The 27,756-nt window shown below is 35.0% G+C and overlaps 1 protein-coding gene across 4 annotated transcripts in view; it reads left to right on the forward strand.

Annotated features, from left to right (window-relative positions):
- Rbcn-3A (rabconnectin-3 alpha) overlaps positions 1-27,756 on the forward strand; it is a 984,230-nt gene that overhangs the window by 245,432 nt on the left and 711,042 nt on the right. For all 4 annotated transcript variants that reach the window (XR_016549602.1, XM_090406519.1, XM_090406521.1 and 1 more), the window contains exons 15-18: positions 1,075-1,418; positions 6,421-6,565; positions 21,003-21,146; positions 25,588-25,846. Coding sequence is in view for 3 of the 4 variants with exons in the window: in XM_090406519.1 (XP_090262645.1) it covers positions 1,075-1,418; positions 6,421-6,565; positions 21,003-21,146; positions 25,588-25,846 (892 nt within the window). In the remaining variant the exon portion in view is untranslated. The remainder of the gene's footprint in view (positions 1-1,074; positions 1,419-6,420; positions 6,566-21,002; positions 21,147-25,587; positions 25,847-27,756) is intronic.

Genomic DNA, 27,756 nt, shown 5'->3' on the forward strand with positions numbered 1-27,756 from the left:
CACATATCATCAAATATTATGGTATGCACTGCATTGATGTTTTCAGGTGTGATCATATTGAAGAGGATGGATAAATAGCCCCAAAAAAACACCTGCATTAATAGAGAACATCTTTCACCATTACATCTAGTGAACAGCCTGAGGAGAAACTGCAAACTGATTATAAAGAGAAGAAGATGGACCATATGATGTCCATTTGCTGTGAAGTACTCAGTGTCAAATCTTCTCAGATACTTTATATGTGCAATAGCACAAGTTTCTACAAGCCTTTCCATGGCATCTGTCTCCAGTTGTCTGGAGGTGGATGATGTAGGTGACAAGATCTGCTGTGGATCTTAACGATAATAAACTTGCAAATTTGCATTTTATTAATTATAATGCAAACCATCTTCCTCACCCAGGACTACCAGATTACTTTCTGAATGCCTCAGTACATCACATTAAACTACATATGTCTGGATTTGCTAAGTATTAAATAGACTGGTCACACATCCTATGAAACTGTGTAAAATTGTTGCATATAAGTCATATTAAATGTAATGAGTTATTTAAGAAGGTTTTAGTGCTCTGTACTATCCTAATCTATATCAGAGTGTGGTTTAATAATTTGGTGAATCATAATTAACTTTTTTTTTTTTTTTGTGAAATAAATTTTATATTTCTATGAATAATTTCTTTAAAGGATTCTAATAGTGTTCTATACAGTATCCTTGTGGTTTGGAGCATTTAGCATAGAAGAGAAAGTTGATTTCGGTATGTTTGTGATATCCATCACTTTGAAAGCTTACCAGTTGTGCTTTATTCATAGTGTATGGAAGTACTTTTGATATATTTGTACCTCTCTTTTAATTAGTAATAAAATTGGTTTATACTTATTGAGGTTAATTTACTTCACTTTCCAAGGCATATTTATAAGTTAGATTGACGTTACATTAACTAACAAATCACCAATAATGAAATTTTATAGGTAACTTTTTTTTTTTAATTCTTCTAAGCTATAATTTAAAATTATATAAAAATTCCTCTTATCAATATTTTATGCTGTTTCTAATTCTCTTGAAATATTTCTTGCAGGTTCTAAGCATTGGCCATGCATCGCGAGTGTGTGGTCATCGTTTTCGCATAAATGATATCACATGTCATCCAGTTTTGCCACTTCTGCTAACAACATCTCATCACAATCTTCCAGGCCAGTCTACTAATACTCCTGTATCAACTGTCTCAGTGCCAACTAGTCTGTGTTGTCCAGCAAACTCTGGATTTCTTCAAGCAGGGTTTTGCAGTGAGCTTATTTTATGGAAAGTAGATCCAGTAGGTCCACTTTCAAAATCTGGGGGAATTACTGAACTAGCAAGAATAAATTCTCCAGAAACATCGGCATTTGCCAATGTTGCTTGGATTCCAACACTTCTTCCAAGGTAGGAATTTTAAGTCAAGTATGTCCAGCTTCTTTCTTGTTGGGTAGATGTGGTCTGCTAATAATTTTAATCTATCCTTTAAAGGCTGAATGAAAGTCATTACAATATCTTGAGAAATCTGGTCAAACAAATATTTCTCATAATGTGAACTGAACTATTGAAGATATAATTACATGCATTGACCACTGAGAAATAGGAATTGTATATAATTGTCTGACACTTTCAAATATTAAATACAGAAATTAGCACCACCATATTGTTTGCTATTTCCCTTTATTTCTAATTTCCATTGCATTAACACCATTTGGGAGCACACACTCTCTCTCTCTCTCTCTCTCATGCAAGAATGAATCTATCTACAATTAAAAATAGGATATTGCAAGGTCATCTTGACACTATTTATTGCACATTAGTATGTCATCTTTGAAATCCTACTTTAAGAAGAAGAAAAAAACACAGCTACACTTTCTACCAATAATTGTCCACACACACTTTAGCAATTTACAGTTGATACAGGCAGGCAAACCCTAATATCGGGTATGTCTACCTTTGGTTTTGATCACCTCTTGCACCCTTTGAGGAAGGCTTTCCACTAATGCATGGCAGACATCAGGTGGAATTTGTCTCCATTTCTACATCAAAGCAGCATTGAGTTCAGTGACAGATTGAGGATGTGCTTCCCTGGACCTCAATCCTTCTCCAATTTGTCCCACAGTTGTTCGATGGGATTGAGATCAGGACTCTGCTCAGGCCAAAGGAGTCATTTACGGGGTCTTGTCATCTCGATAGTAGTAACATGGGACTGTTTCATGAAAACTCCACAGTGTTGGCATCACCTGATTATCCAGAATCTCAAGGTACTGAGCTGCCTTCATGGAACTACCGACAACGACCAATGGTCCCACTCCAACCAGCTGAATTCACCCCACACCATTACTCCTCTGTCAGCAAACTTTACTGTAGGTACAACACATTGTGGTAACAAGCATTCACCAGGCTGCCTAGTATGTATTAGATGTGTATGTTAGCAGCTCATGGTAAAAGGGGTTGAATGGAAGTAAGTAGAGAATGAAGAAAGTGATGAAATGATTACCATATTAAGAAATTTTTTTGTGTTAAGTGTATCACCCTTCTCCACATGGAGTCACCTGTTCGTGATTAGAACAGACCAGTGATGGTGCTGACTCTTTTTCATCTTTGTCTATTCTTGTGTTCCTATATTTTTTGCTCTACTTCTTGGTATTTTTATTGTCTTATTTTCAGCCCATCATGAAATCCAGTACCCTACGATTGTGTTTGCCATGCACAGCAAATCGTGCACACCTGGAAAGGTGAGATCTGGTAGTCTTACCTTACTTTGATTCCTTCTTCAGAAAAAAAACGTGGTCCTGGATGGCCCAGCCAGGATCAGTTGGCCAGTAGGTTTACTTACATGAATCAGGTTGTAGTAAGTCTTCCTCTCCATGGTTTGGAGACAGGATCTAAGGTTTACTGGGGTACCAGTATGATGCATGGAGGCATTTTTAGGATTCCACTTCCAGGCATATTCATTACTTGCCAGGTAGTGGGAATCTGGGCTCCATGGTGGACATGGAGGAAACTCTGACACTGAATTCACCCTTCTTATGAGAATGAGTCTTCCATCCTCCAATTTATCAGGAACATTCAACCAGCCACAATACAATACATAAATCATGAGCTCATCTACTGTCAAAAATGAGAAAGCAAAAACATCAGACACCAACAAATATGCTATTTTTTCTGATTATCCAATAGGTAAGCATTTATGGCAGAACTAGAGCCACTATTCTATCTAATTATGTTCTTAATTCTGCCTAACCTTGACAATGAAGATTCTACCACTTACATGGTAATCTGGAATAAATTAGAAAACATTTTTAGATGCTGTGATGAGCTTTAGAGAAGAATTATTGAATTGACAGAAATTGGCCTCAATTTCTGTCAATTCAATACAAGCCTAAGCTATAACCTCTGAATGTTATTCCTCAACTATCCAGTTTTGGTGTATGCGAGATCATTTCCACTTCAACATGAACAGTGACATCCAGAAGACCTTCAAATGCCAGCAATCCATTTGTAACTTAATTTATAGCTGCTGTTCTCTTTGTAATGTATATTCTTTTGTATTTCTCTTTTCATGTTATACACCCGATGAAGTCAACGAAACTAGAAGATGAAACTAATTTTGTCATTCTTTGACTTTTAATCATTTAAGTTTTTATCAGGATCTTACCAGGAACACTCAGTAGGGAAATATCTCTGTAATTCTAACATTCAGTTTTATTTCCCTTTTTGTATATGGGTACTATGAGAGCTCCTCCAATCATCTAGAATTTGTACCTCTGTCCAGTCCTTCTGAACTGCAGTGCAGCCACTGTAAGACTTTTATACCACCATACTTCAGCATTTCTGGTCGAATATCATCTACTCCTGCTGCCTTTCCACATTTCAAGCCTTTGATGGCTTTTTCTACTTCAAGTATGGATATGTATTCCTGACTGCATGCCTGGTCAGTGTTTTTTACCACTGTGCTGTCATCACTGCTTGTTTCATTTACCAGTTTTTCAAAGTAATTACTCCATACTTCAAGGATATCTTTTTCTCCCGTTTTCATGTCACCTTTATCATCTGCAATTCCTTTTACTGCACTCTTTCCTCCATTTCAGAGCATTTTCAACAGCCTCCAGAATATTTTGCCACCTTCCTGATATTTATTTTCTATGTTCTTATCAAAGTTTTCCTATGACTTTTGTTTAGCTAGTTTTACACAGTGTTTAGCTTTCTTACATTTGTCTCTGTATTCTCTAACAGTACATGCTGACTTATTTGCCAGGAACTTTCAATATGATTTTTTCTTTTCCTTTAATGCATCTTTAACTTCCTGTGTCCCCTATGGAGCTTTGATTTTTATATCCTTGCAGACAACGTCACCCCATGCCTCTCTGGCTGAATCAGTCCATGATTTCTTCAGAACTTGCTACTGAATCTCCAAGGTTTGGTTCCTGTTCTCAAACTCTTTAGTTTTTTCTTGAATAAAATCTGTGTATTTTAGACTACAGTTTACATCTGAGGGCTGATCAACTTTTATTCACTTTAAAAACTTTCTTACATGTTCTTCTTTTCAGTATGAAATTCAATTTTATTCTTCTCAGGGCAAAGGGCATGGATTGGTTATTATTAACACAATGTTCAAACAAAAAACTGTGCATAAATGCACATGAAGAGAAGAGGCAAGGAATAAGAAAATTCTCATTGACTATGTTATTGTTGATAGTGATGTTTTCTCACTATCAACAATAATTTTTAAATAATTTTTTAATGGTGACAATTTTGGAAGTGTCACCATTTAGTCCTGAAAAAAAATAAAATAAAATTTCATGACTAAATGGCAACCTTAATTTCATAGTGTGATATTGTGAAAGATTTAACAGGACTCTGCTCAGGCTCATACTCTAGAGCTTTGTAGATCAACCTATAGTACATTAGTACCATGTATGGGTTGGGAAAGAAATTGTTCACATCGAATTTGAATGACTGTATATTGTATTCCTTAGGGAACACATCAAGGAGAAGACTGTTCCATAGTATAGCAGTTGCAAGGATGAAGGAGGTGGAGAAGAAACTTGTCTGTGGGTTTCAAGGTGCACCGTGTAGGGATGTTGAGCAGCAGCTCCATATTTTCCATCAAGCCTTGTATTAAGTGGGAGAATTATGCTATTTTGGATGAACATTTTCCATTGAAATATTTGTAGAAAACACATAATGTAGAGACCGATTATCTGTGCGAAAGTGGTAGGAGTGAGTTGGTAAGAGATGGGTCATTAATAAGTCTGATTGCTCTCCTCTGTATTGAGTCAAGCATTTTGAGAGAACTTTTAGTAGCTCATCCCATATGTGGGAGCAGTATTCGATGGTTGAGTGGATTTGTATTAGGTTAAAACTGTTTACAGGTGAAGTAACGTCTTGAGCGAAAGAGAAATCGTAGTTTTTTAGAAACTGAGGATGATGCAATGGTTGTTATGTGTTTATGCTAGGAGAGGCTTGATGTCGGTAATTCCAAAAAGAGAAATCTCAGATTGTCTGGAAATTTAGGTGTTGTCAAAAATAATACTGGGAGAAAATGGTTCTTTTTTATGAGAAATAAGACAGTACTGGGTTTTATTTGCATTGAAATTGACTAGGTTATCTGAAATCCCATTGGAGGATGGCTTGGAGGTCTGAATTGAAGGCAGTGGTGGTTGCTGTTCTGTAGGTTGAGGTGAGTTGTGTGGAGTAAGGTTTATCAAAAGAAAGGGAGGAGTGCAGTGTGCTGTCGTCTGCAAAACTGTGTATTGGGTTGTTTAAAAAGCTTAAAGCTTTCATGCATTACACAAAGAAATCATATTTTGATATAAAAATATATATAATTAATATGCTTTTAATGAAATTTATGAATACTGACAAGTGTTACACAGGCACTCATGTTATGGGAAATTCATTCTAGCAATGGAAAGCAAAATTTATGCAAGTGAGGTTGAACAAGAAGACACCTGTATGTTTTGTTAAACATACTGATTGTGTATATGAAAATTTCAATTTGCAGTCTATTTTTTTTTTCAAATTTGACATTAAAATTATTTAAAGCCATAACTTTGTATAAATATAAGAATTTGTCTGCATGTAATAATTTCATATCCACACTTTGTAATCATCAGTGCATTTCCCTCTAACCTGCTAAAATGATTTTTTAATCTTATTTTTCATATCCTACTTTAATAGATAGGAATGTTTTCTATTCGTTTTTTGCAGCTTTGGAAGTGTGTGCAATTGACTAATGAAAATCCACCTACAATAATGGGAAAACTACTACTACTTGAGATTAAAAAAAAAAAAAAAATCTAGCATTATTTGTTGACAGTGGAAAATTATTCTTAATAACAAAGAAAACAATTTCATTTATAAAATTGCTTCATCTTTTATGATTTTATGAGTTTCTTTACAGCACTACTTTAGGGAGCATATCCAATTCGCCAAGTGCATGTTTTGTGGCATCTGATGGGAATCAGTTACGTATTTATCAGGCTGTTATTGATGCTAGAGCATTACTAGCAGAAATTTCTACTGCTTCTTGGAAAAAATCTCGACCAGTAAGTGTTCTTTTATAAGTTTACAAACATAATTTTGTTCCTTTAAAATAATTAATATTAGCAGCTGTTATTTAGAGAGTAATTGCAAACATTTTCATGCTATTTTCATAAGAAAGATAACAGATAATTGATTGCCATCTGCAGATTATTGGTCCATGTGAATATTAACAATAAGGGCTTCTACATTTATGCATATGTTTATATGCATTCGTTTACTTTGACATGTGTTAATGTGTTTGTTTACCCCATATACAGTTTTTTAACCTCCTGTATCCACTAAAAATCACCCTACAGTACTTTGTGTGCTTCACCTACATTACACGATTATCATAAAGATTTATGACAATCATTATGATAATGTATTGGCTAGCTTTATGATTATCATAAAACTGGCCAGTAGAATATATTCAATTTACAGACAAAAGAATGCTTATAGGTGTAGGGCTAACCACCATCCTTATCTTGGAGTTATGAAATCCAAGTATATTTGGAAGGTAAGAGGTGCTTAAGTGCCTGTTAGAGCTACGTGATAACAATGATGATGATATATGCCAAAATATTTCTGGATTCAACCAGGATAATTAAATAATACTACTATGAGCTAGATTGTGGGTACAGTTGATCATATAAATTCCTCGTTATAAAATAAGAATGAATTTTTATCTTTAGAGAGTTGTGGTGGTGGGAATGTGTTGGTCACTATATTTTTTTAAGTGTTCTTATTTTTTCCTGACATTGCTTTCACATAAAATATGCACATAGCATTTTTGAAGTCTGTGTTGTGATTATGATAATTTTGCTTACTTCTGGTGCAACCATTTTTGTACATATTTTCTTTATTATCAAATAAAGCTTTGATACAGCCACATCTGGATTATTATATGCAGATTTTCTTGCCTAAAAGAGTGATGGAGAATATCCAGGGAACACTCCATGTTAGACTGAAGGTTTATGGGTTACAAAGTTTAGCTGATAGGCAGAAAGGTGGGGACTGAAGGAATTTTGTAGAATAGATGCTGAAGATAGTTTCAGTATATGACTGGATGGGAAAGAACAAATAGTCACTTTTGGAAGCTATGTAAGGGTATGGTTAGCAAGTCATGAACATAAGATTTTTTTTTGCTTGGAAAATGCATATGTGTAATGATTGCCATGGGTGTGTTAGATCCTGAATGAAGGAATCTTCCAAAGAAATCATTCATTCTGAATGAATGAAGGATTCAGAATGAAAAATTCAGAAATCATTCATTCAGAATGATAGCTTAAATATATGTACCATATATTTAAGCTATTGTGATCATATTAAGATTTTATTTAGAGTATGATTTAATTTAAGCCTCACTTAAGCTGTGTATAAATAACTGTGAGTCATCAAATAGTTACTAAATAATAATTCTTGGATGGTATAAAACTACACGTGTACAGCGTAATGTTGGCGGCAGTAGCATACATGGAATGTACTTTGACACGAATTCTGGAAATGCAAGATCATATCAGCATTTTCTCCCAAGGGGGAGAAAAGAGATGGGTCATGTGCAAAGAGGACTTCGAAAAAGAGGACGCTCTATCGAAGAATATAAGGGAACGAGTGCCGTATTGTGGATCTCTCTTGTCGTATCGTTTTCCTGTTTGGTGGCTCGGAAGTTAGCGGGAGTTCACGTAAAGGGGGGAGATGAAGCATCCGTGATAAGATAAGATGTCGACCAGAAGGCTTTCTTAAAAAGGAGAAGGATTCTATGCAGAGCTGAAGGTAAAAATTTCCAGTCCTAGCAGAATCAAGCCGTCGCTGAGACGTCCCATCGAGTTGTTCCTGAAACACAAAGATTTTAGTCCTTTTTCGGCAGAAATAATGAAGATAGCATAACCCCTACTTTGGCATATGGACAGCCAATAGACAAGAAGTAACCAGACGTACACGTGGTGCTGAAAGACGCGGAAAAAGTTTGGTAAGGTAAAATTACTCTATTTTGTGTATAAAATTCATTAGAAGAGAGAAGATTGTTTGTGAATGTGAAATTAAGAACAGTATTCTAAAGAACTCTGTGGACAGTCTCTAATTAGAAAGTTAACCTCCTTTGAGAGAGTAAGAAGAATTGTTTGGAAGAGATCTTTTGTAATTGTATGTGATAGGATTAACTTAATGAGATCAGAATTGTGGATTTTAGTAACTGAGTAACATTAGAATGTTTGTTTATATTATCTTATGAGTAGCATTACAGAAAGGAATTTTAGTTTAACTTCATATCATTTGCTATCTATCCCAATATGCAGTTATTGTGTTTCGCATGCTTTATGACCTTTAATTAATTTAGAATATGTTAACCTCTTAATTCAAGTTTTTCATTTAGCATTGAGTCATAATTGAGTGTATGAATTTTGTATTCTGTTTAGATATTCCAATAAACTTGTCATATTTACCTGAACCTGAGTCATGCCTGATTATGATTCCAAACTACCACTTATAAAAATAGAACCTATTTTGGCAGGAAGGATTTAGAAAGTAAATATAATTATATTTACTGCAGTCTGAATCTATACAGCAGCATTAAAGTAAAGTATTGTGTAAAAACGGCTAAGAGTCTAGTATTGTCTCTCTGAGTAGGAACCTTTTCTACTGATTTTAATTGAATAAGGTTTTGAATAAGATAGGATATAATTAAGAATTATTAAGTATAAATCATATAAATAGCAATTTAACAGGTGGTTGCGAATGATTTGTGAATGATTTAAGTTAAGGTGTGACAGACATTGTGTAGATAATGCTTAATGTGAGCTTCCTAATGAATCTTTCGACACTGTGGGGATGTTCATACAGTAATTATAATAATAAAACAATATCTGAATTTACTTTTTAGCTATATAAGAAAATTGACATGCTCTTTTTGTTAACTTATTATGATTTGTATTTGATTTAAAAGCAGTGATGGAATCTACATGTTTGTGTGATGATGTGTGTTTTCTATATCCTGAAAAATTTAAGTGGTATTTATCGTAAGTGGATAATGAAGTCTAAAAACAGTTTCATGATGTATTTCTCTGATTTCAAGGTAAAGTGATTATGCTGATTGTTAAGGTTTTTGAGGAATGTGTCATGAGCATCCTAGAGCCATGTGGCTACATTGCAAACACATTTCCCTGTCTGAGAAATACTTTTGTATTGAGTGAGGAGAATGCAGAGTTGAAAGCTTTGAGAATTGTTCTTTTATATAGAAAGTAGTTTTGGGTGAAAATAGTCTGTGTGGTTAGCTTAGTGGCTTTGTGCTTTGCAGCCATATGCTTGGGGAAGGAGTGTCCCAGGTTCAATTCCTGTCGAAGACGTGAGGAACTTGAGGATCTTCCTCAGACATAGCCAAGTTAGCCGGTCTTGGGTGTGGGCAGTAGGGTTTTTTCCACCAATTTATCTGGCGTTTTTTGTCTCACAAGCAGGCAAACCGGCCCCATGAATATACGCTTCTACAGCCAAAAATATACCCCCCCCCCCCCCCCCAGCAGCAGACTAGGCGACAGGTCGGTTGGGAGTGGTACTAACAAGTAGTCGCATCTAAGTAACACGCGGACCCTGCATAGGAAGTGGGAATAATGCATAGTGAAAGAAGAAGTTTTAGTGAAAATATAATATACTACACTTTTGGTGAAAATATACTAAATAAAATATGCTACGCTCTCTGTGGAGCGATTTTCAATCCTCAAAACCAAGTAAGTTTTGAGGATTGATCAAATTTATTGTTATTATTAACAGTTAACATTAGATGACAGTGGAATTTTTAAAAAAAAATTACATTACTCATGATATCCCCACTTTTGCACATGACAATGCTCATCACACTGTTTCTTAAATTCATTAACTATTCCTCACTACTTCTCTCAGGAATTGCATTCCACTCATCTGCCAATTGCCCAGTTACATTCAGATCATCCTGTATGGCTATAGTTTTTTATTTTTACCTCTGATAGGTTGTAAACCTATAATACATTAATAGTGTGGATGGGATAAGTATTTTTCTGATTGTTTTTTTATTTTCGTATTTTATTTATTGTTACCTAATCCTGAAACCTGCTCTTGAGACCAAACATGGAACTTTTTCAAGCCACTTCAGGTCTCCAATAAGTGGGGAGAAAATGGTCTCACTCTAGGCAGTGAAATTTATTTTCCACCCAAAGCGTCTGTATCTATGACAAACTTCCCAACTTTACATCATCTGCAAACAACTGCATATCTCCATTTTATTATCAACCAGTTGACAACAATATTCTCAAGATAGACCTGTTCCCAGGTTCTTGTTCCCCTCATAACATAACTTGCTGACACCTGTCTCACAGCCTGTTCAATAGACTAATCTATTATCTAACCCCCATGTGCTGCTTCAATTTAGTCACCTAACTTGTCATGTGGCAGTCTATTAAAGGCTGTTACGAAACTGAAATATACTATTATATATGCATCTCACTTATGAGATACATTTGCCAACTTTGTAATACTGAAGAATATTGCTAACTTAAAATCTCAGCATGGGCTGATCATCATAGATAGTGCTGCTGGATATTGGTTTTCTGGATCCTAGCCCTCACCTCAACTCCATCACTCAGATTGGTCTATAATTCAAATCCTGGCTTATCACCCACTTTGTTCAGTGGACAAATTTTACCCTCTGATGAAACTGTAATACTGGTATTTAACCACATAAAACAACTTGATAGAAAAAATGTTTATTCAGATACTCATCTAGCTTCATGAAATAACCGTCTTTCACATTATCAGGATATAATAGTAAAAAAAAAATTAAGCTACAAACAGGTAATGATTGCAATGAAAATATTTGAAAAAGAGTTATTAACAATGGGATGTTCATACATATATGCTACATGTACACCTCATTGTTGGTGACATTCTGTGTGCCATTTGTTTAATGAAAGTGATCCTGACTTAGTGTAATATCATGCATTGTGCATCTTTGAATGCTCTTGAATAGAAACTGGAGGAGTCCATAGATCGGTTAGTATATACACGCCATATGGAAAGACCTGGATTTGAATTCCATCAGTGATGTGACAAACGTGTGATAAAATGGTGAGTTAACCAGTTTCATAGTGCAGCAGAGGATTGAATAATATAAGCACGTAAACACAAGAAAGATATTTAATTAACCAAATATTTCGGTCTGGAAATAGCAGACCATCTTCAGTGGCACTACAAGAACAGTTTAAAAAAAAAATACAAGGTGGAATACTAACAATAGATCATTTAAAAATAGAACAAGCCGCGTGATGTTATATCACTAAGTATTAAAGGGAATATTTTTAAGCAGAGACATGATTGAAATAAAGATATTAATTAATAATATTAAATAACATAAAATTAATACAAATTAATGAGTTATCCTGATTAGACTTTCCCAGATTTTTGATATAGATATACAGTGATTCCGATTCAGGTTAGGAATGGAGTAAGGCCTCTACGCTTTCTTTGAATAAACGTTCAAATTTATAACGGGATCTATGTAAGAGGTGAGTTTTTGAGCAAAGGATGTTGTGGTTAGTTTCAATCCCATGCTGAGCCAATCCAAATTTTTCAGGTTTATTGTGATGAATAGAGGATTGATATTCTTGGCTTCTTTTTTCAAGAGAATGTCCAGTTTGTCCAAAATAGGAGCGATCACAGTTGCAGGGAATTTGATAAACTGCAGGAAGAGACATAGTTGAGTGTTTGTCTTTAGGAGAAAGAAAATGGGAAGATAATTTGTTAATAGGTAAATATGTAGCCGTTAATGCATATTTCTTCAGAATTCTTGCGATAGGTTCTGAAATCCCGGAGATGTATGGAATTGGAACTCGACGTATTGAATCTTTGTTGTTTTGTGGTGGATTATAAGAATCGAGAAGATGGTGAGTACTCTTTTCGGAAAAGCCATTGAGTTTCATGTGTTGTTGGATAGTAGAAAGTTCTTTCTGTAGAAAATTAGAAGTAGAACAATTAGTTTTGGCTCTTCTGATTAGACATTTTATGATTCCTGTTTTTTGACAAGGATGATGGGCTGATTCTTTAAGAATATAACGACCTGTGAACATTGGTTTCCTGTAAACTGTAGTTGTAAGAGTATTTGAAGGGGTGACCGGATGAGGAGAACGTCTAAAAAGATAACTGTTTGTTTTCTTCCATTTCCATAGTAAACTTTATACGATGATGTAAGGAATTGATACTGTTTAAAAAAAAAAGATGGTTGAGGGAAAATAGATGAGAAGAGGACTTTTTTTTAGATGTTCTAAATAAAAGTTGGCTAAAGCAGGAGAGAGAGGACTTCCCATGGCCGTTCCTTCTACTTGGCTGTAAAATTTGTTTTGACATAAGAAATATCCAGAGTGTATTACGAAATCGAACAGTTTTATAATGTCTTCTGGAAAGATGTCAGCAAGTAATTTTAAAGTCTCCTTGAGAGGTACATTTGTATATAAAGATTCTATATAAAGCTCACCATAAGATCTGTAGGTTGCAATGAGACATTTTTCAATTTTTCTAAGAAATCTGAGGAGTTTTTTAGAAAGGAACTAGAGTTGCTCATGTGTGATTTCAATAATTTAGCTAGATATTTGGCTATACAGTAAGTAGGAGAATCAATACAATCTACTATTGGATGAATTGGAAAGGATTTTCCTCTTTGTCCAATAAGAAAGCAGAGGATTTTCCCCTCATGAAAAATCAGGTTTCTTGTCCCTCAAAACAAGCAAACTGGCCCTGTGAACACAGATTTACAGGTATAAATACTTGGTCTTTGCATGCAGCAGAGGATGCTGGCTACAGTAATTTGCCATGATCTGTAATTAGGGGAACTTACCCATCCTTAGGGAATGGATGGATTGAAGAAGAATAAGCAGAAGAGTAGAAACGGTAATTATGTAGATCATTTCAGTTTGCTGCCACAATACTTGATGTTTGGTTTCATTTGTACATGCTGTCAATTGTGATTTGTATTTACTTTTTTCTCCATGTCATTGAAATGTTTGAACGTGTGTATCTCTTGTAAATGCCAGGTTTCTTGTGTAGATGGGGAAGTTTTGAAGGTCTAAGGAGATTAGAAATCTTATTGAGGGAATAGAAGGCAACTTGGTACACTGTTGACATAATAACTTCGAAATCTTGTTCGTGACTGGTAGAATATAGGGAATAATTACTGCTCCTCTGAAAGTTTGTTTTTTGTATTCATCTGGTTGTCGAGAGGTTTTAAGTAGGATTTTGTGGACCAAAGGAAGTTTTGATTTTTCATTATCATCAAATAATTCCCAAGATGGATACCATGGCTATGTTAAGAAAGGACCTCAAAGAGTTCCAAAAGATGTTACAGACTTTGTCTAAATTTCAGCCAAAACTTCCAGATAAAAACACTTCAAAAATGGAACAGCTAGCTCTACAGAATATTATCCTTCTCTCCTCTCCTTTCACGCATTAGGCCTAGTGGCCCGTTACATTTGTATTAGGCATGGCCTATTACGATTTGAAACCACAACCGTTTTGAGGATAAGGTGGTTTAGCCCTGTGCCTCCCAGTGTGTCCTATGTCTGTAGATGCTTGTGTTCACAGGGATGGTTTGCCTGTTCTGGGGTATGAAAAACCCGATTTTCTGGGTGAAAAAACCCCCCTACCTCCATATGAGACTGGTTAACTCACCTTTAGTCAAAAGAGACCAGATAAAGGTTCTTCACTTCTTCGATGGGAATCGAACCCAGGTCTTTTTGACCTAAGGGCTTCATCTATACCAGACTGAGCCACACAGGTTTTACACAATATTATGCAAGACAAGTACATCATAGTTTTGAACAATACAACAGTTATTATGAATGCAGCAGAATAATGTTGGTGGAAAAAAATGCAAATTTTGCTAAATGATACAAGTACCTATACAAAACTTGCCCTCAGAGGACATTGTCAGAATAAGACCAACAATTCTAAGTCCCCTTATAGATGCAAGTTATTCTACAATTTGCTAGATGCCTTGTTATCCAGGTATCCACTAAACCTGCTAAGCTCTCACGTCGGTGAGCCAGACTCTTTTATATGGTACAGTTCATTGAATGTACAAAATATCTTACCATAGAACAAACTGACCTATTTGCTAGTTTGGACATCAGTAATGTATTCACCAGTGTACCTAAAGTGGAAACCGTATATTTACTCCAAGATCACTTTCCATTGAATTCCATGGAAACTTTTTAAAACTTGTATCAACAATGCTTTCTTCAAATTTCAAGGTGATTTCTTTTTTTTGAATAGAAAGAAGATTGATCTGTTTCCATTAGATACCATGAAACTTTTTAAACATTATATCAATAACACCTTCAAATTTCAAGAGTAATTTTTTTTAACATAAGGAAGGGTTAGCAGTTGGCCCCTCTCTCTGCTGCTAGCAAACTTGTTTGTGGAGTTGTTTGAGGAACAAGCATTGGAGCACCATGAAACACAACGTAAAGTGTGGCTGATTTGTAGATGATATTTTCATTGATTGGTGCAGCTCCATTAACCAACTACAAGAATTTGTCCAACATTTAAATACTGTTCACCCTCAGTCAGATTCATTTTTGAATCCGAAATCAATAGATCATTACCATTTTTAGACCCATAGAAACATGTGAGCAAAACAAACTTGATTACTCAGTTTACAGGAAGCCAACTGGTGTCGGACAACATTTGCGTGTCTATAGGCACATCAGTGTCATGTGTGGTGCACAGATGAGGACAAAGAAGTTTTTGGAGAGTTGCAGGCTGTAGTTGTTTGGGAATACTTCATGAGGAAGACTGTTCCAGAGGAAAAAGGTGAATGGAATAAAAGAGGAGGAGGAGGAGGAGGAGAATTTATTTTAGACAAATTATGGGCTCTACAACTGTGTTATAAATAACTATTTTAATTTCCTGAAGTTTTGACCTTCATATTAAAGTCATCATCTGCAGTATATCCACATAAACAAAGACAAGCTACATTACATTTCATACAGTAAGCTACAGATACAATGATTTGATCAACAGTTATTCTACTGGCATGACCTCTAGTGAAAAAAATACATAAAAAATTAAATTAAATTAAAATAACTACATCAAAGCTATATTCTATTTAAGATAACAGAGAAACATTCTTTCCTATTGATCGTTTTGTTACAATAAAAACTGACGTGAGTGATAAAGTGCCACTTGCAAAAATCTGACATTTTTGCAAGTGGCATTTTTATCTCTTAATGTATTCTCTTAATCCCTATTCTTTTTAATGGCTATTTGTTATTTCTTATGATTTTAATTATTTATATGTATGCTCTTACATTTTCTGTAGTTCACACACGAAAAAAAAATTAAATTTGCATTTGCATAGTAATTGGATGTTGGGCAGCTGCTGCTTTTGTATTAACAGGAGGAACAGAAAATGGAGGAGTGACAGTTATTAGTTCAGCAGAGCAATGCCATTGAATTACCAGTAGAATAAACACAGTGATGAAACACTATCTCTGTGAAGTAGAGGTTGAAGTGAATCTGTAAGAGCGGGATCATATGTGAGCCTAATTGCTTGCCTCTGGACAGTGTCAGGAATTTTAAGGGAAGTTTTAGAGCACCATCCCAAACATGTGAGCAGTATTCTAAGCAAGTGCGAATTAGGATAGTTAAGAGCTGGTTGGGTATGAAAGAGAATGTATAGTTTTTTAGATGCTAAGGAGGCTTTGATGTGATGTGTTTATTCCAGGAGAGAGTGAATGTAAACGTTGGTCAAAGCAGAGAGAGAGATCCGGTCTTGTCTGGTGATTTGTGTAATACTGAGGGTAGAGGTAGGTGGACTGAAATCTCTTTTGTGAGAAATAAGACAAGAGTGTGTTTTGGGGCATTCAACATATGTAGTTCAATATTTAAGGCACTAGTTGTAGATGATCTTGTTGCCTGGGATGTCCGAGTACTCCATATTTGTGAAATGAGTAGGATGAGTGGAGAATACTATTGTCAGTAAAGATTTGGATAGGATTAATGATGATTGTGAATAAGTAATTTATATACAGAAGAAATAGAGTAGGTGATAGAACAGAGTCTTGATGCACTTCAGCATTAATGGTGAAGGTCAAAGAGATGGAACCATGTACCATGACTTGTAGAGAATTGCCAATTACAGAAGGTGACGGGAAGACCAAAGGATAGCAATTTGTTTAGGTAGGCTTCAGTATTAGAGACGCACTCGAAAGCTTAGGAAATGTCAAGAGTGGCAGCCCAAGTTTCTCCAAACCTGTCCATGGCACTTGTCCAGTAGTGGATGATTTAAGCTAAGAGATCAGCTGTGGATCTTGAATGGCAGAATCCATACTTGCGTTTACTGATTAGTTGGTAGACTCTGAGTAGTGGAGGAGTTCTCTGTTGAAGATGATTTTTCTTCATTATTTTGAATAGGACTGAGGTGATAGCAATTGGTTGGTAGTTTGATGCTAGACTTCTGTCACCCATTTTTTGGAATAGGATGGATACGAGATTGTTTCCATGCCTTGGGATAAATACCAGCTATGTTTCTACAATCTATTATTCATAACTGGTACTTATCCCAAGGCATGGAATGATTGACTGATTTGCATATGTTGCATGGTGTTGTTATAGGCAGAGTATGAATCTGGAGTTATTGATTTCCTGTGGAAACCTATTTTTTCAATATACTTTTTGTTGAACTAGGACTACAAAAGCAAATGAGGATTTTGGGTTATATGGGGGGGGGGGGGGATGAAGACTTTCATACTAGTGAGAATAATTTCTGTGACTCATTTGCAACATGTATTAGGGACAGATGAGCAATAGTCCAGTATACTACAAAGATCAGTCCTTGGTCTGTTGTTTTTCAATCTGTACATTAATGGCATTAGGAAGGATTTGAAAGGAAACACAGCTATTTACTAATGATGATGCAAAGATTAGGCAGGATAATCAGGAATGAAGCTGATGTGCAGTACTTGCAGAATTATTTCAATAGGCTGCATTGTGGACATGTGAAAATGGCTGTCAGTTCAGTGTCATAAATGACTTTCAGTTCAGTGTTGATGGCTGTTCAATGTTGCAAATGGAAAGCCATGCAGTTCAATATTGCTAATATAAAGTCATGCATTTCAATGTTGCTAATGTAAATTCATGCATGCAGTTCAATGTTGCAAATGTGAACTCATGCACTTTGTTGTGATAAGATATCCAATATTATATTATATTAGTGGGATTATGCTAGAAGAAACTGATCAGTTTAAGGATCTTGGAGTTTTAGTAGATAGGAAGTTGAAGTTTAAGGACCATATAGCAAAAATTATAAACAGAACTAGAGGATAATTGCAATGCTGACATGAACACCGACATGTAAAGAGAAGGGAGTCATTTTGCATCTTTACAAGTCCTTGATAAGCTCTCACTTGGACTGTAGTGTGCAGGTCTAGTCTCCTGGTTTCCGTACTGATTCTGATACATTGGAGAGAGCATGAAGGGGTGTTAAAAATGATATTGGGATTATGGAATACAGATCATGAAGACCGATTGAGAATTTCTGGACTGCTGACACTAGCAAACTGAAGAAAGAGAGAGTGATATATTGAGACCTGGAGTAACACCTGATTTTTTTTTTTTTTTTGTTCTGATATACTTTCTGTTGAACTAGGGCCATTAAAGCAGATGAAGATTTTGGGTTAAATGGGGGGAAATGAATGCCATCATGCCAGTAAGAATAATTAATGCTAAAAAACTTATAAACTTCTTAAAGTGTTATATTGGGTATCAGGAGATGGAATTTTTCATTTTATGGAGAGTGGGAAAGGAAAGAAAGTATCTCTGGAAGTTAAGAATGAATGCTGTCAAGGAGGTGAGAACTAGATTTTTCTTGCATAGAGTGGTGTGTGATTGGAATAGATTGCCATTGGATAATATGTGTTCAAGTGGTGGGAATGAATTCAAGAACAGTTATGACAGCTAGTGCATTTAACATGTGGCCCTCCTCGATGAGTCCCTGACTTCCTGGAGGTCTCTTTCTTAATAATAGTAAGTGCCAGCATACTACATTCTGACCACAACTTTGATGAAGTCACATGGTTGTAAATTTATCATTGCAAGTCCTTACCGAAGAAGCCAAGAGTGTTCTCAGTCTGGGGCATAACTTTGCTGTTAAACCCAAACAAATTCTAGAATGTAGAATGGGGCATCTATGATCTTCTACCTGCAATGACTAATAATGGACATTTAGGCATAGCAAGCATCCTAAATAAGGCTAAACCATTAAAAAGTAATATACCACAGAATGAAATAGCTGCCCCTTAAAAAATTTGTATAGGAATAAAAATGTTGTCATTACAAAAGCTGATAAGGGAAATATAACAATTATCATGAATCAAGAGGATTATAACAAAGAAATGGATCTCCTATGTGATGGTTCTGTGTGCCAAATTCTAGATCAAGATCCCACTATGTCTCAAAGGAAAAAAGTGCAAATTATTGAAAAAAGTGACTTTCTGGCCCAAACTATAAACCTGTTCACATCAAACCACCTCATATTTACGGATTATCAAAAATACACAAATCTAATATCCCTCTATGCCCTATAGTTAATATCATAAACAGTCTCACTTATAAACTTTCCCAACAGTTAGCCAAGTGTAGACATAGAGAACACACAAACACAACATGTAAAAGCATAAATGGATACATAAAAAAGAAGTAGAAGAGTGTAAAATTATAAAAATAAAAGTGCAGACTCAGTATTTCAATTTCAAAATTAAAAATTTATATTGTGTTCTATTTGCTAAAATTAATGTTGTTTACCAGAAATATCTGTCATTAACTAAATATGTGCAGACTGCACTAATAAATGCATATATTTAGCTCAGAAATAGAAAATTCTAAATCAGAATTTTTAAAAAAATTATGAATAAAGAATCTTTCAAAAAGGTGCCATCCCTCTGCCAATGCCAGCTATTCATCATTATTCTCTCTTTCCAATTAGGAAGATGATTCGATCACCTGAGCCATGCCAGTCCCCCCCCCCCCCCCCCCCCCCAAAGCTAACTCATACTCGCTAACTAATTATCATAACTTTTGTTCTCTCCTTTTTTTGTAATTGGAGGTGACACTTATAAAGTTGACTGAGTGCCGAAGTTTTCAGGCTCTTTTTGATTTTAATTTTAATAGACTGCACATATTTAATTTGGAAGGTTTTCAGCTAAGTAACATTGAAATTTAAGCATTAATTATGCATTTCCATTTTTCTAATTTCATGTTCTTCTAGTTGCATCTTATGTGTCTGCCATTATTGTTTGCATTTGTAGTTTTTCAGGTTGGTGTTTTGAATCTTTATGTTTGGCTCCTGCTAATCCTTTGTATTCTGCTGTCATATATAATTTCCAAAGATCTCTTGATTTTGTTAACCTTTTGAACCAGAACCATCTGTTTGGATCATAACAGCCGGTAAACTGAAATCAGTCACATTTGGGAGACATTTTTATCAAATGGCTTCTCACTTAACAAAATCAACAGAGTTCTCTCTCTCTCTGCTCAAATCTAGAATACAAAAAATTCCATTACTGTTCATATCTAGGGCACCTCATAAAAAAAAAATTGCATGCATTCTTAAAAAGTATAACATAGAAACATCTTTCAGGTCTTACCAAAAATTGGCTAACCTCATCTTCTCACCTAAAGATCTCTCCACTGTATTGGAGTTTGCAGAATCCTTTGCTCCTGTATTCTTAAATATTTTGGACATACAGGAAGAACTACCAATATATGTCTAGAAGAACACAGACAATACAGCCTTCGTTTATGCTGCAGTTGTTCTGGGGTAGCAAACTAAATCATGGATACAGACTACTGGATCCAATGGAAGAAGGAAGAAAAAAAAAGTCCTATATAGAGAAATACTTAAATCAGAGAGAGAGATTGTTTCTGGAATCTACCACCTGCACTACAACATTCCCTAAACTTTAAATTTGGCTATATCATATTACTAAAATTTTGGGACCTTCAGCAAGTGTCCATCACAGCACTCATAGAGGGTGCCTGCATGCACAAGCACCTTCACAATATACCTCTTTATGCCCATGAAGATGCCTCCATAACCAAGCTTGAAATATTGGCTTATTAATTTAATTAGTTATTAGCTTTAGACATTTGTTTTATTCCACTGAACATTAGCATGAACTATTTCCTTTGTTCTGTTGCTCATTTGTTATATTCCTTTTCCTGGGAATCATTTTCCTTCCCTAAATTCTCTAGTGAACCTTGCACTATAAGAAAATTATCTGTTCCTTAGTGGTATGCTAATGTATTTACTGTAATATCTTATCAATTAACATTTATTCATATTATAGATTAATAAGAGAAAAAAATCTTTTAAAGAAATAAAAGATATTCAGTAGGAAACAATTTATTAAAATTACTAAAATATAAGTATTTTTATTTTCATATTAGGATATGAGTGCCTCCAGTAGTACATCTTCAGGACTAGGATTCAGACATCCAAGTTTACAGGATGCTTTCAAAATTGTTAGCCTACAGTCTACTGCAAGACCAGGATGTATAATTGAATTAGAAGCAATTTCAGATGCAAATCACGTAAGTTACTTCATCAAATTCCAGACGTATCCTCAAGGGGAGTACAGGATATTATGATAATACTACATGAAAAACTTACATCACTACTAACTTCCGATCTACAATTTTCCTCCAAATCAATATGTTATCTGTCAAAACTCCAATATTATCAGATCTTATATGTCTGTCTTCTAAGGCACTTTCTACTGTATCACTCCACTTATGTCGTGGTCTTCCTCCACATCTTTTTGTGCCAAACTGGCAGAGAATACTTGTTTTGCTAATCTTTCCTCTCCCATTCTGTTTAAGTGACAGTGCCACATGAGATTAGCTCTGCTAACATATTCTGGATGCTAATAGTGTCACATTCATAATATCCTCATTTTTAATATAATATTACCATTGATGTCATCTATTCATGCCCCTAATCTTCCTCAGGACTCTCATATCTGTGGTCCCTAACGTTTGATCAAGTGTTTTATTTCTAAGCCAGCTCTCAGATCCATAAGTTCAAATTGGTTTGAATGCTGTCTTTTATACAGCTAATTTAGTGTTTTGACTAATTTCTCTGTTATTTCATATAGGTTTATTCACTTGACTTCCAACCATACCAGCTTTGTTGATTCTGTTGTCTATTTCCATATTTAATTGAAATATGGAATATTTTGTTACCATTTTCACTAAAAAGCATACCTAAGCTTTTTTCTCCATTCACGATGCAGTTGATATTTTCAATGCTTCTGCCTATTTCCATTGTCTTTGTCTTGTTATTGCTGAGCTTCATACCATATCTGTTACAACAGTTATTAAATTTAGTCAGGGAATCTTGCAGACTTGTACTGGATTTATTTAAAAGTATGACATCATCTGCATGAAGTAAAGAGATCTTATATAAGATATCTCCAATTTTGATATCAGGTTTAATACCACTTTCCTTCATAATGCGATGAATATAGATAACAAATAATAGAGGAGTGATTGTACATCCTTTTCTGACACCAAACCATCTTCCTGTACTTCCTTCAATTTTAACTGCTAACTTACAACTCAAAAACTAAGTACCTTGATAAAATGCCCCATTGACACCATATAACTGTAGCATTTTGAATAGCTTTTCTCTGAGCATCTTGTCATATCCTTTTGAGGGTCTACAAAACTTCAATACAGATCTTTGTTATATTCCCATGATTTCTCAACAATTTGTCATAAAGTGAAAATCTGATCCTCACAGCCTCTATCAGGCCTGAATCCATCTTGTTCTTTACCAAGCTTCCCTTCCACAATCCTTTTCAACATTTTCTCAAGTTTACTTGCATAAATCTTACCAGTAACACTCAGTAGGGAAATACCTCTGTAATTCTTGCATTCAGTTTTTTTTTCCCTTTTATATATGGATACTATGAGAGCTCTACTCTAATCATCTGGAATTCATCCCTCTGTGCAGGCCTTCTGAACTAGTCTTTAATACCTGCATATTTGAGCATTTCTAGTCAGATATCATTTACTCCCACTGCCTTTCCACATTTCAGGCTTTTGATGGGTTTTTCTACTTCAAGCATGGATATGTATTCCTGATCGCATACCTGTTGAGTGTTTTTTTACCACTGTGCTGTCACTGCTTGCTTTATTTAGCAATTTTTTGAAGTAATTACTCCATACATTAAGGACATCTCTTTCTCCCATTTTCATGTCACCTTTATCACCTGTAATTCCTTTTACAGCACTCTTTCCTCCATTCCTGAGCATTTACAACAGCCTCTAGGATATTTTGCCATCTTCCTGATATTTATTTCAATGTTCTTGTGCAAGTCTTCTCATGGCTTTTGTTTAGTTAGTTTTACACAGTGTTTAGCTTTCTTACATTTGTCTCAGTATTCTCTACGAGTACAAGCTGACTTATTCACAAGTAACTTTCTATATGCTTTCTTCTTTTCCTTCACTGCCTCTTTAACTTCCTGTGTCTACCATGGAGTTCTGATTTTTCTATCCTTGTAGGTAACCTCACTACATGCCTCTCTGTAGCAATCAAGCAATGTTTTCTTCACGATTTGCCATTGACTCTCCAAGGTTTTGTTCCTGTTCTGAAAATGTTTCATTTTTTCTTCAATAATGTTTATGTATTTAAGTCTACTTTCTTACATGTTCTTCTTTTCAATATGCAATTCAGTTTTATCCTGCTCAAGACTAAATGATCACTTCCAATTTCAAATCCTCTGTACACTCTGGTGTCCTGCACGAGGGAGAAAACATCACTATCAACAATAACATAGTCAATGAGACTTTTCTTATTCTTTGTCTCTTCTCTCCATGTGAATTTGTGCACATTTTTATGTTGGAGCATTGTGTCAGTAATAACCAGTCCATGTCCTGAGCAGAAATCCAACAAATATTTGCCACTATTATTATCTTTGTTCTTTTCTTCAAATTTTCCCAAAATATTTCTGTATGTCTGACAATCATTTCTTACTCTGCTATTTAGATCTCCAACAAGGACCAACTTTTCCTTTTTCATTGTGTCAGTTACTTTCTCTAAAGGCTCAGAAAAATTTCTCCATGGGCACAAATAAGTCTGATATTTGCCCACATCACTCTACTTTGTATTGCCTACCATTGAAGAAGATTAGCCTGTATTTAGTGTTGAATACTATAGCTACTCCTTCTTTTCCCTGATTGTTATTGCCTGAATATAACATTTTGTATTTATCATTTGTATGTAAAGTAAAAATTATTTATTTTGTATTATTTGTAAGTTACTTTCTTGTGAAATGAAACTGTCATGGAATGCATATGGGACTATTGTACAGGACTCTATTGAGGCCTCGTAAAAGTACTAGTGGTGGTAGTCAGCGGTTGATGGCATTGGTGTTAGATGATGAAGGTTGGTGGAGTAGTGAGACAAAGAGTTGTAGAGTAGATGCCCCCCTTCGATGAGTCTTTGGACTCCCTGGAGGTGTGATGTAGTAGTAATAATATTAAATCCAGTGCACAGAAACAAAAATTTCAAACACTGATATTAACCTTAAGAACAAAATGTTCTTAATGATCACAGATAGCCATTGATCACATGATACTAAAAGTATTACTAATTTACTGTCAATAATTTTTCTCCAGATGAGTCAGGACTCCAATACTGTCAGATTTGATCTTTTAGTCATCTAACTGCATTGCTTCAACTACATCTTGATCTTTTTCCTAACATCCTGCCATCATGTACCTGTTTTGATAACCTTTCTTTTTCCATTCTGTGTTAGGTGACCATAACACATTCCTGAATGCTAACAATGTCAAGTTCTGTTCTTTTCTAATAATATCTTTATTTCAATATGATTTTGGGATTGATTCCATCAGTTCACTCCACTGATTAAATCTATTTTGCAGTTTATATTTGCAGTTTCTTTTATATCTGCATTCATGTGTTTTAGTATTTTATATGCATTGTCTTATTTTGTATATGCCATTTTCTAGCTATGATACAAATTTTTCCCAGCTTTCTCTGTGTCTCTTTCTTGTTTCTCTTTTGGCTATTGCTTGTCTTTTTTTATATTCAGCTTCATCTTCTTGTTTTTTGCTACTTAATCATCTTTTAATGACCAGCTTTTTATCTTCAATTATTGTTTTTATTTCATTCTCAAAAAAGATACATCCATCAGAAAGATACCTGTTCTGGAGCTCTTGAAAACAATAGAGAAATATCAGCCTAAGAAGAAGAAGAATATCGCATTTTGTATGGTGGTCTGATTCTTATCAAAATGAAAGGTGGGGATCTTTTTGTATGAAAGAAAGTAGAACTCTGTTAAAGATTTGTGTTTAAGGCACTAATTAGGATCTGCTGAAATTTGAGATGTTACATACATTGCAGAGTTTGTCAAATGGAGGAATTATTATGTTGTCGGAAAAAAAAAAAAGAAAAAAAAAAAAGCTGTACATATGGTGACCATATGTCCCGGTTTATCACTATTTTCTTGATGTCCCATCCAGTTTAGTATTTTTTTCCAGTTTTATATTTTTTAATGCGCTATCTTCTTTTCCCACAACATGACTAATACTTCTTTTTTTATAACAGATTACCTAGATCTGTTATATAAAAATAGCACCATGAATGAAGTTGCATATTCATGGTGCTATTCACGCCTAATTAACTATAGCAAACTATTTCTGTTGTCCCTAAAAGCAAGCAGCTTGTAAGATAACTGTTTTTAAGCTATACCTAAATAAATAAATTTTGGGTTTTTTATATAATATATGTAAGTTGAACCTATCTTTATGACTTTGCAGTGTCTTACTGAAGATTATTTTTTATACATGCTGATATAATTTAAATATAGCTACTACATGGGTGTTGCTAGTTTTAAAGCTATATATATATATATATAGTTTCTGGAAAGGAGAGAGTAAGTGGTCATTATTATATATTGTGTACTTGCATGATTTAATGCTTTTTTGTTCTATTTTGTCATATTAGGATTGGCAAAACACACAGCTCCTTCATGTTTTTCAAGAACAGTTGATTACTGGAGATTCATCACTCAGGAAAAGTACAAATGATGAGGATAGCAAAAATATTGGTTTAGTTCAACCTGACCTTCAAGCAGTTGTAGATCTTCGACACCATGATGTGTTTGAAGAACCATTTTATTTAGTAGTTTTAGAGAAACAAGAAAATGGACATTCTGTCCTTCATATGTGGCAGATAACCATTGCATCCCAGTTTGGTTATGAAGGTATTTTGACAAAATCTATTTGTAATAAATATATCATCTACATGGGTACAAATGAAGTATTGAAAGCAGAATAGCCTATTGTTATTATTATTATTATTGTGTTATAATTTATGCACATCCAGTAGTCTTTGTCATACTGAGAATGAAGTAATTGTAAATAATACAAAAGTATCCTTTTTATCTCTTTATTTCAGTGAATCTATAGGTATGCATAGCCAAGTAACTAATTTTTTGAATTTCTAGTATACAAAACTGCCATCTTATGGTGCATGTTTTATTTCACTTTCTTGATATATTACAGTAGGTGTAATATCTGATAGTAATCCATTCCAATCACGTACCACTCTATGAGAGAAAAATCTAGATCTCACCCACTTCTTAGTGGCATTCATTCTCAGCTTCCAAGGATGCCCTCTTGTCTTTTCCGCACCTGCCATAAAATAAAAAAAAATTCCATCATCTGAAATCCTGTATGACCTTTACAAACTTCTGAAAGTCTCAATGGTATCACTCCTCTTTCTCCTGTTTGCTAGTGTTTGCAGTCTACAAATTCTCAATCTGTCTTCATAATAAGTATTCCACAATTCTGATACCATTTTCATATCTTCTTTGCACTCTCGCCATTGTATCAGAATCATGATGGAAACCAGGAGACCAGACCTGCTCACAATAAACCAAGTGAAGCCTTACACTGCCATGTGAAGAGGCAAAATGACATCCTTATCTTTGCATGTGAAAGTTCGTTTCAGCATCACAATTATCTTTTGAGTTGTATTTGCAATCTTTGCTACATGGCCCTGAGCTTCAACTTCCTGTCTACAAACACTCCAAAACCCTATCCTGATCAGTTTCTTCTAGCATAAGCTCATCAATATAGTATGGCATGGGATATCTCATTGGATCAAAGTGCATGACTTTGCATTTACTGACATTGAACTGACATTCATTTTCACATGCCCACAATTCCAACTTGTTCAAATCATTCTGCAAGTACTGCATTCCAGATTACCCTACCTATCTTTTCATCATCAGCAAATAGCTGTATGTCGCCTGTCAAATCCTTCCCAATGTCGTAATGTATAGATTGAATGACAGTGGGCCATTGGCTGATCCTTGTGGTACGCCACTGGTTACCTTAAAGCTTGCTGATTCACATATCTCATATACAACTTTTGGATATCTGTAAGTCAGTCAAATTCTTATCCAATTTATGCAGCAGTCTGCCATGCTGTATTCTGTCAAAAGCCTTATGGGAATGGATACATCATGAGTATCATGTTTTATCCGTTCCCATTGTCTAGCTGAATGGTAACATTATTATAGAATGTGAGCAAGTTGCTAACACATGACCTTCCCTTAGTAAACCCATTTTGTTCATTACAAAGTAGAGATTCTCTGTCAACCCATTTGTGAATGCCAGCTCTAACCATCTTTTCCAAAATCTTCACTGCCACCCCTGAGATACTGATTTGCATAAATCAGTCTTTGCACCACTCTTATGCAGTGAGTTTACCATACATTCTTTCCACTCCTGTGGAATCTTCCCTGTTCTGAGATTCAAATTATATAGCATGGTTAAAAGAATAGCCAGCTCAGCTGAACACACTATTAATACCTGTGCCGATATCATATCAATCCCTATTGCCAAATTCTTATTCAGTTTGTGCAACAGCTCTAATTCCTCCTCCTCATACATCTGAGTTTCTTCACCTAGTAAAGAAACTCAGGTGTATCAAGCTGATGTTGTGTACACCAGCTTTTAGCAAATTGGGCACTCATTTTTAGAACAACTGTTCTGCATCTGTCACCTTCATGCCATCTGCTTATAGTAGAATTATTCTTTCATTTACTTGCAGTATATTGATAGAATTCTTTGGGGTTATCTTTAGCTCGCAGTGCCAGTTTCTTTT

This window comes from Typopeltis vanoorti, chromosome 16 (assembly GCF_054136105.1).
Source record: "Typopeltis vanoorti isolate ZY-2024b chromosome 16, IOZ_Tvanoo_1.0, whole genome shotgun sequence".
Classification (NCBI taxonomy): domain Eukaryota; kingdom Metazoa; phylum Arthropoda; class Arachnida; order Uropygi; family Thelyphonidae; genus Typopeltis; species Typopeltis vanoorti.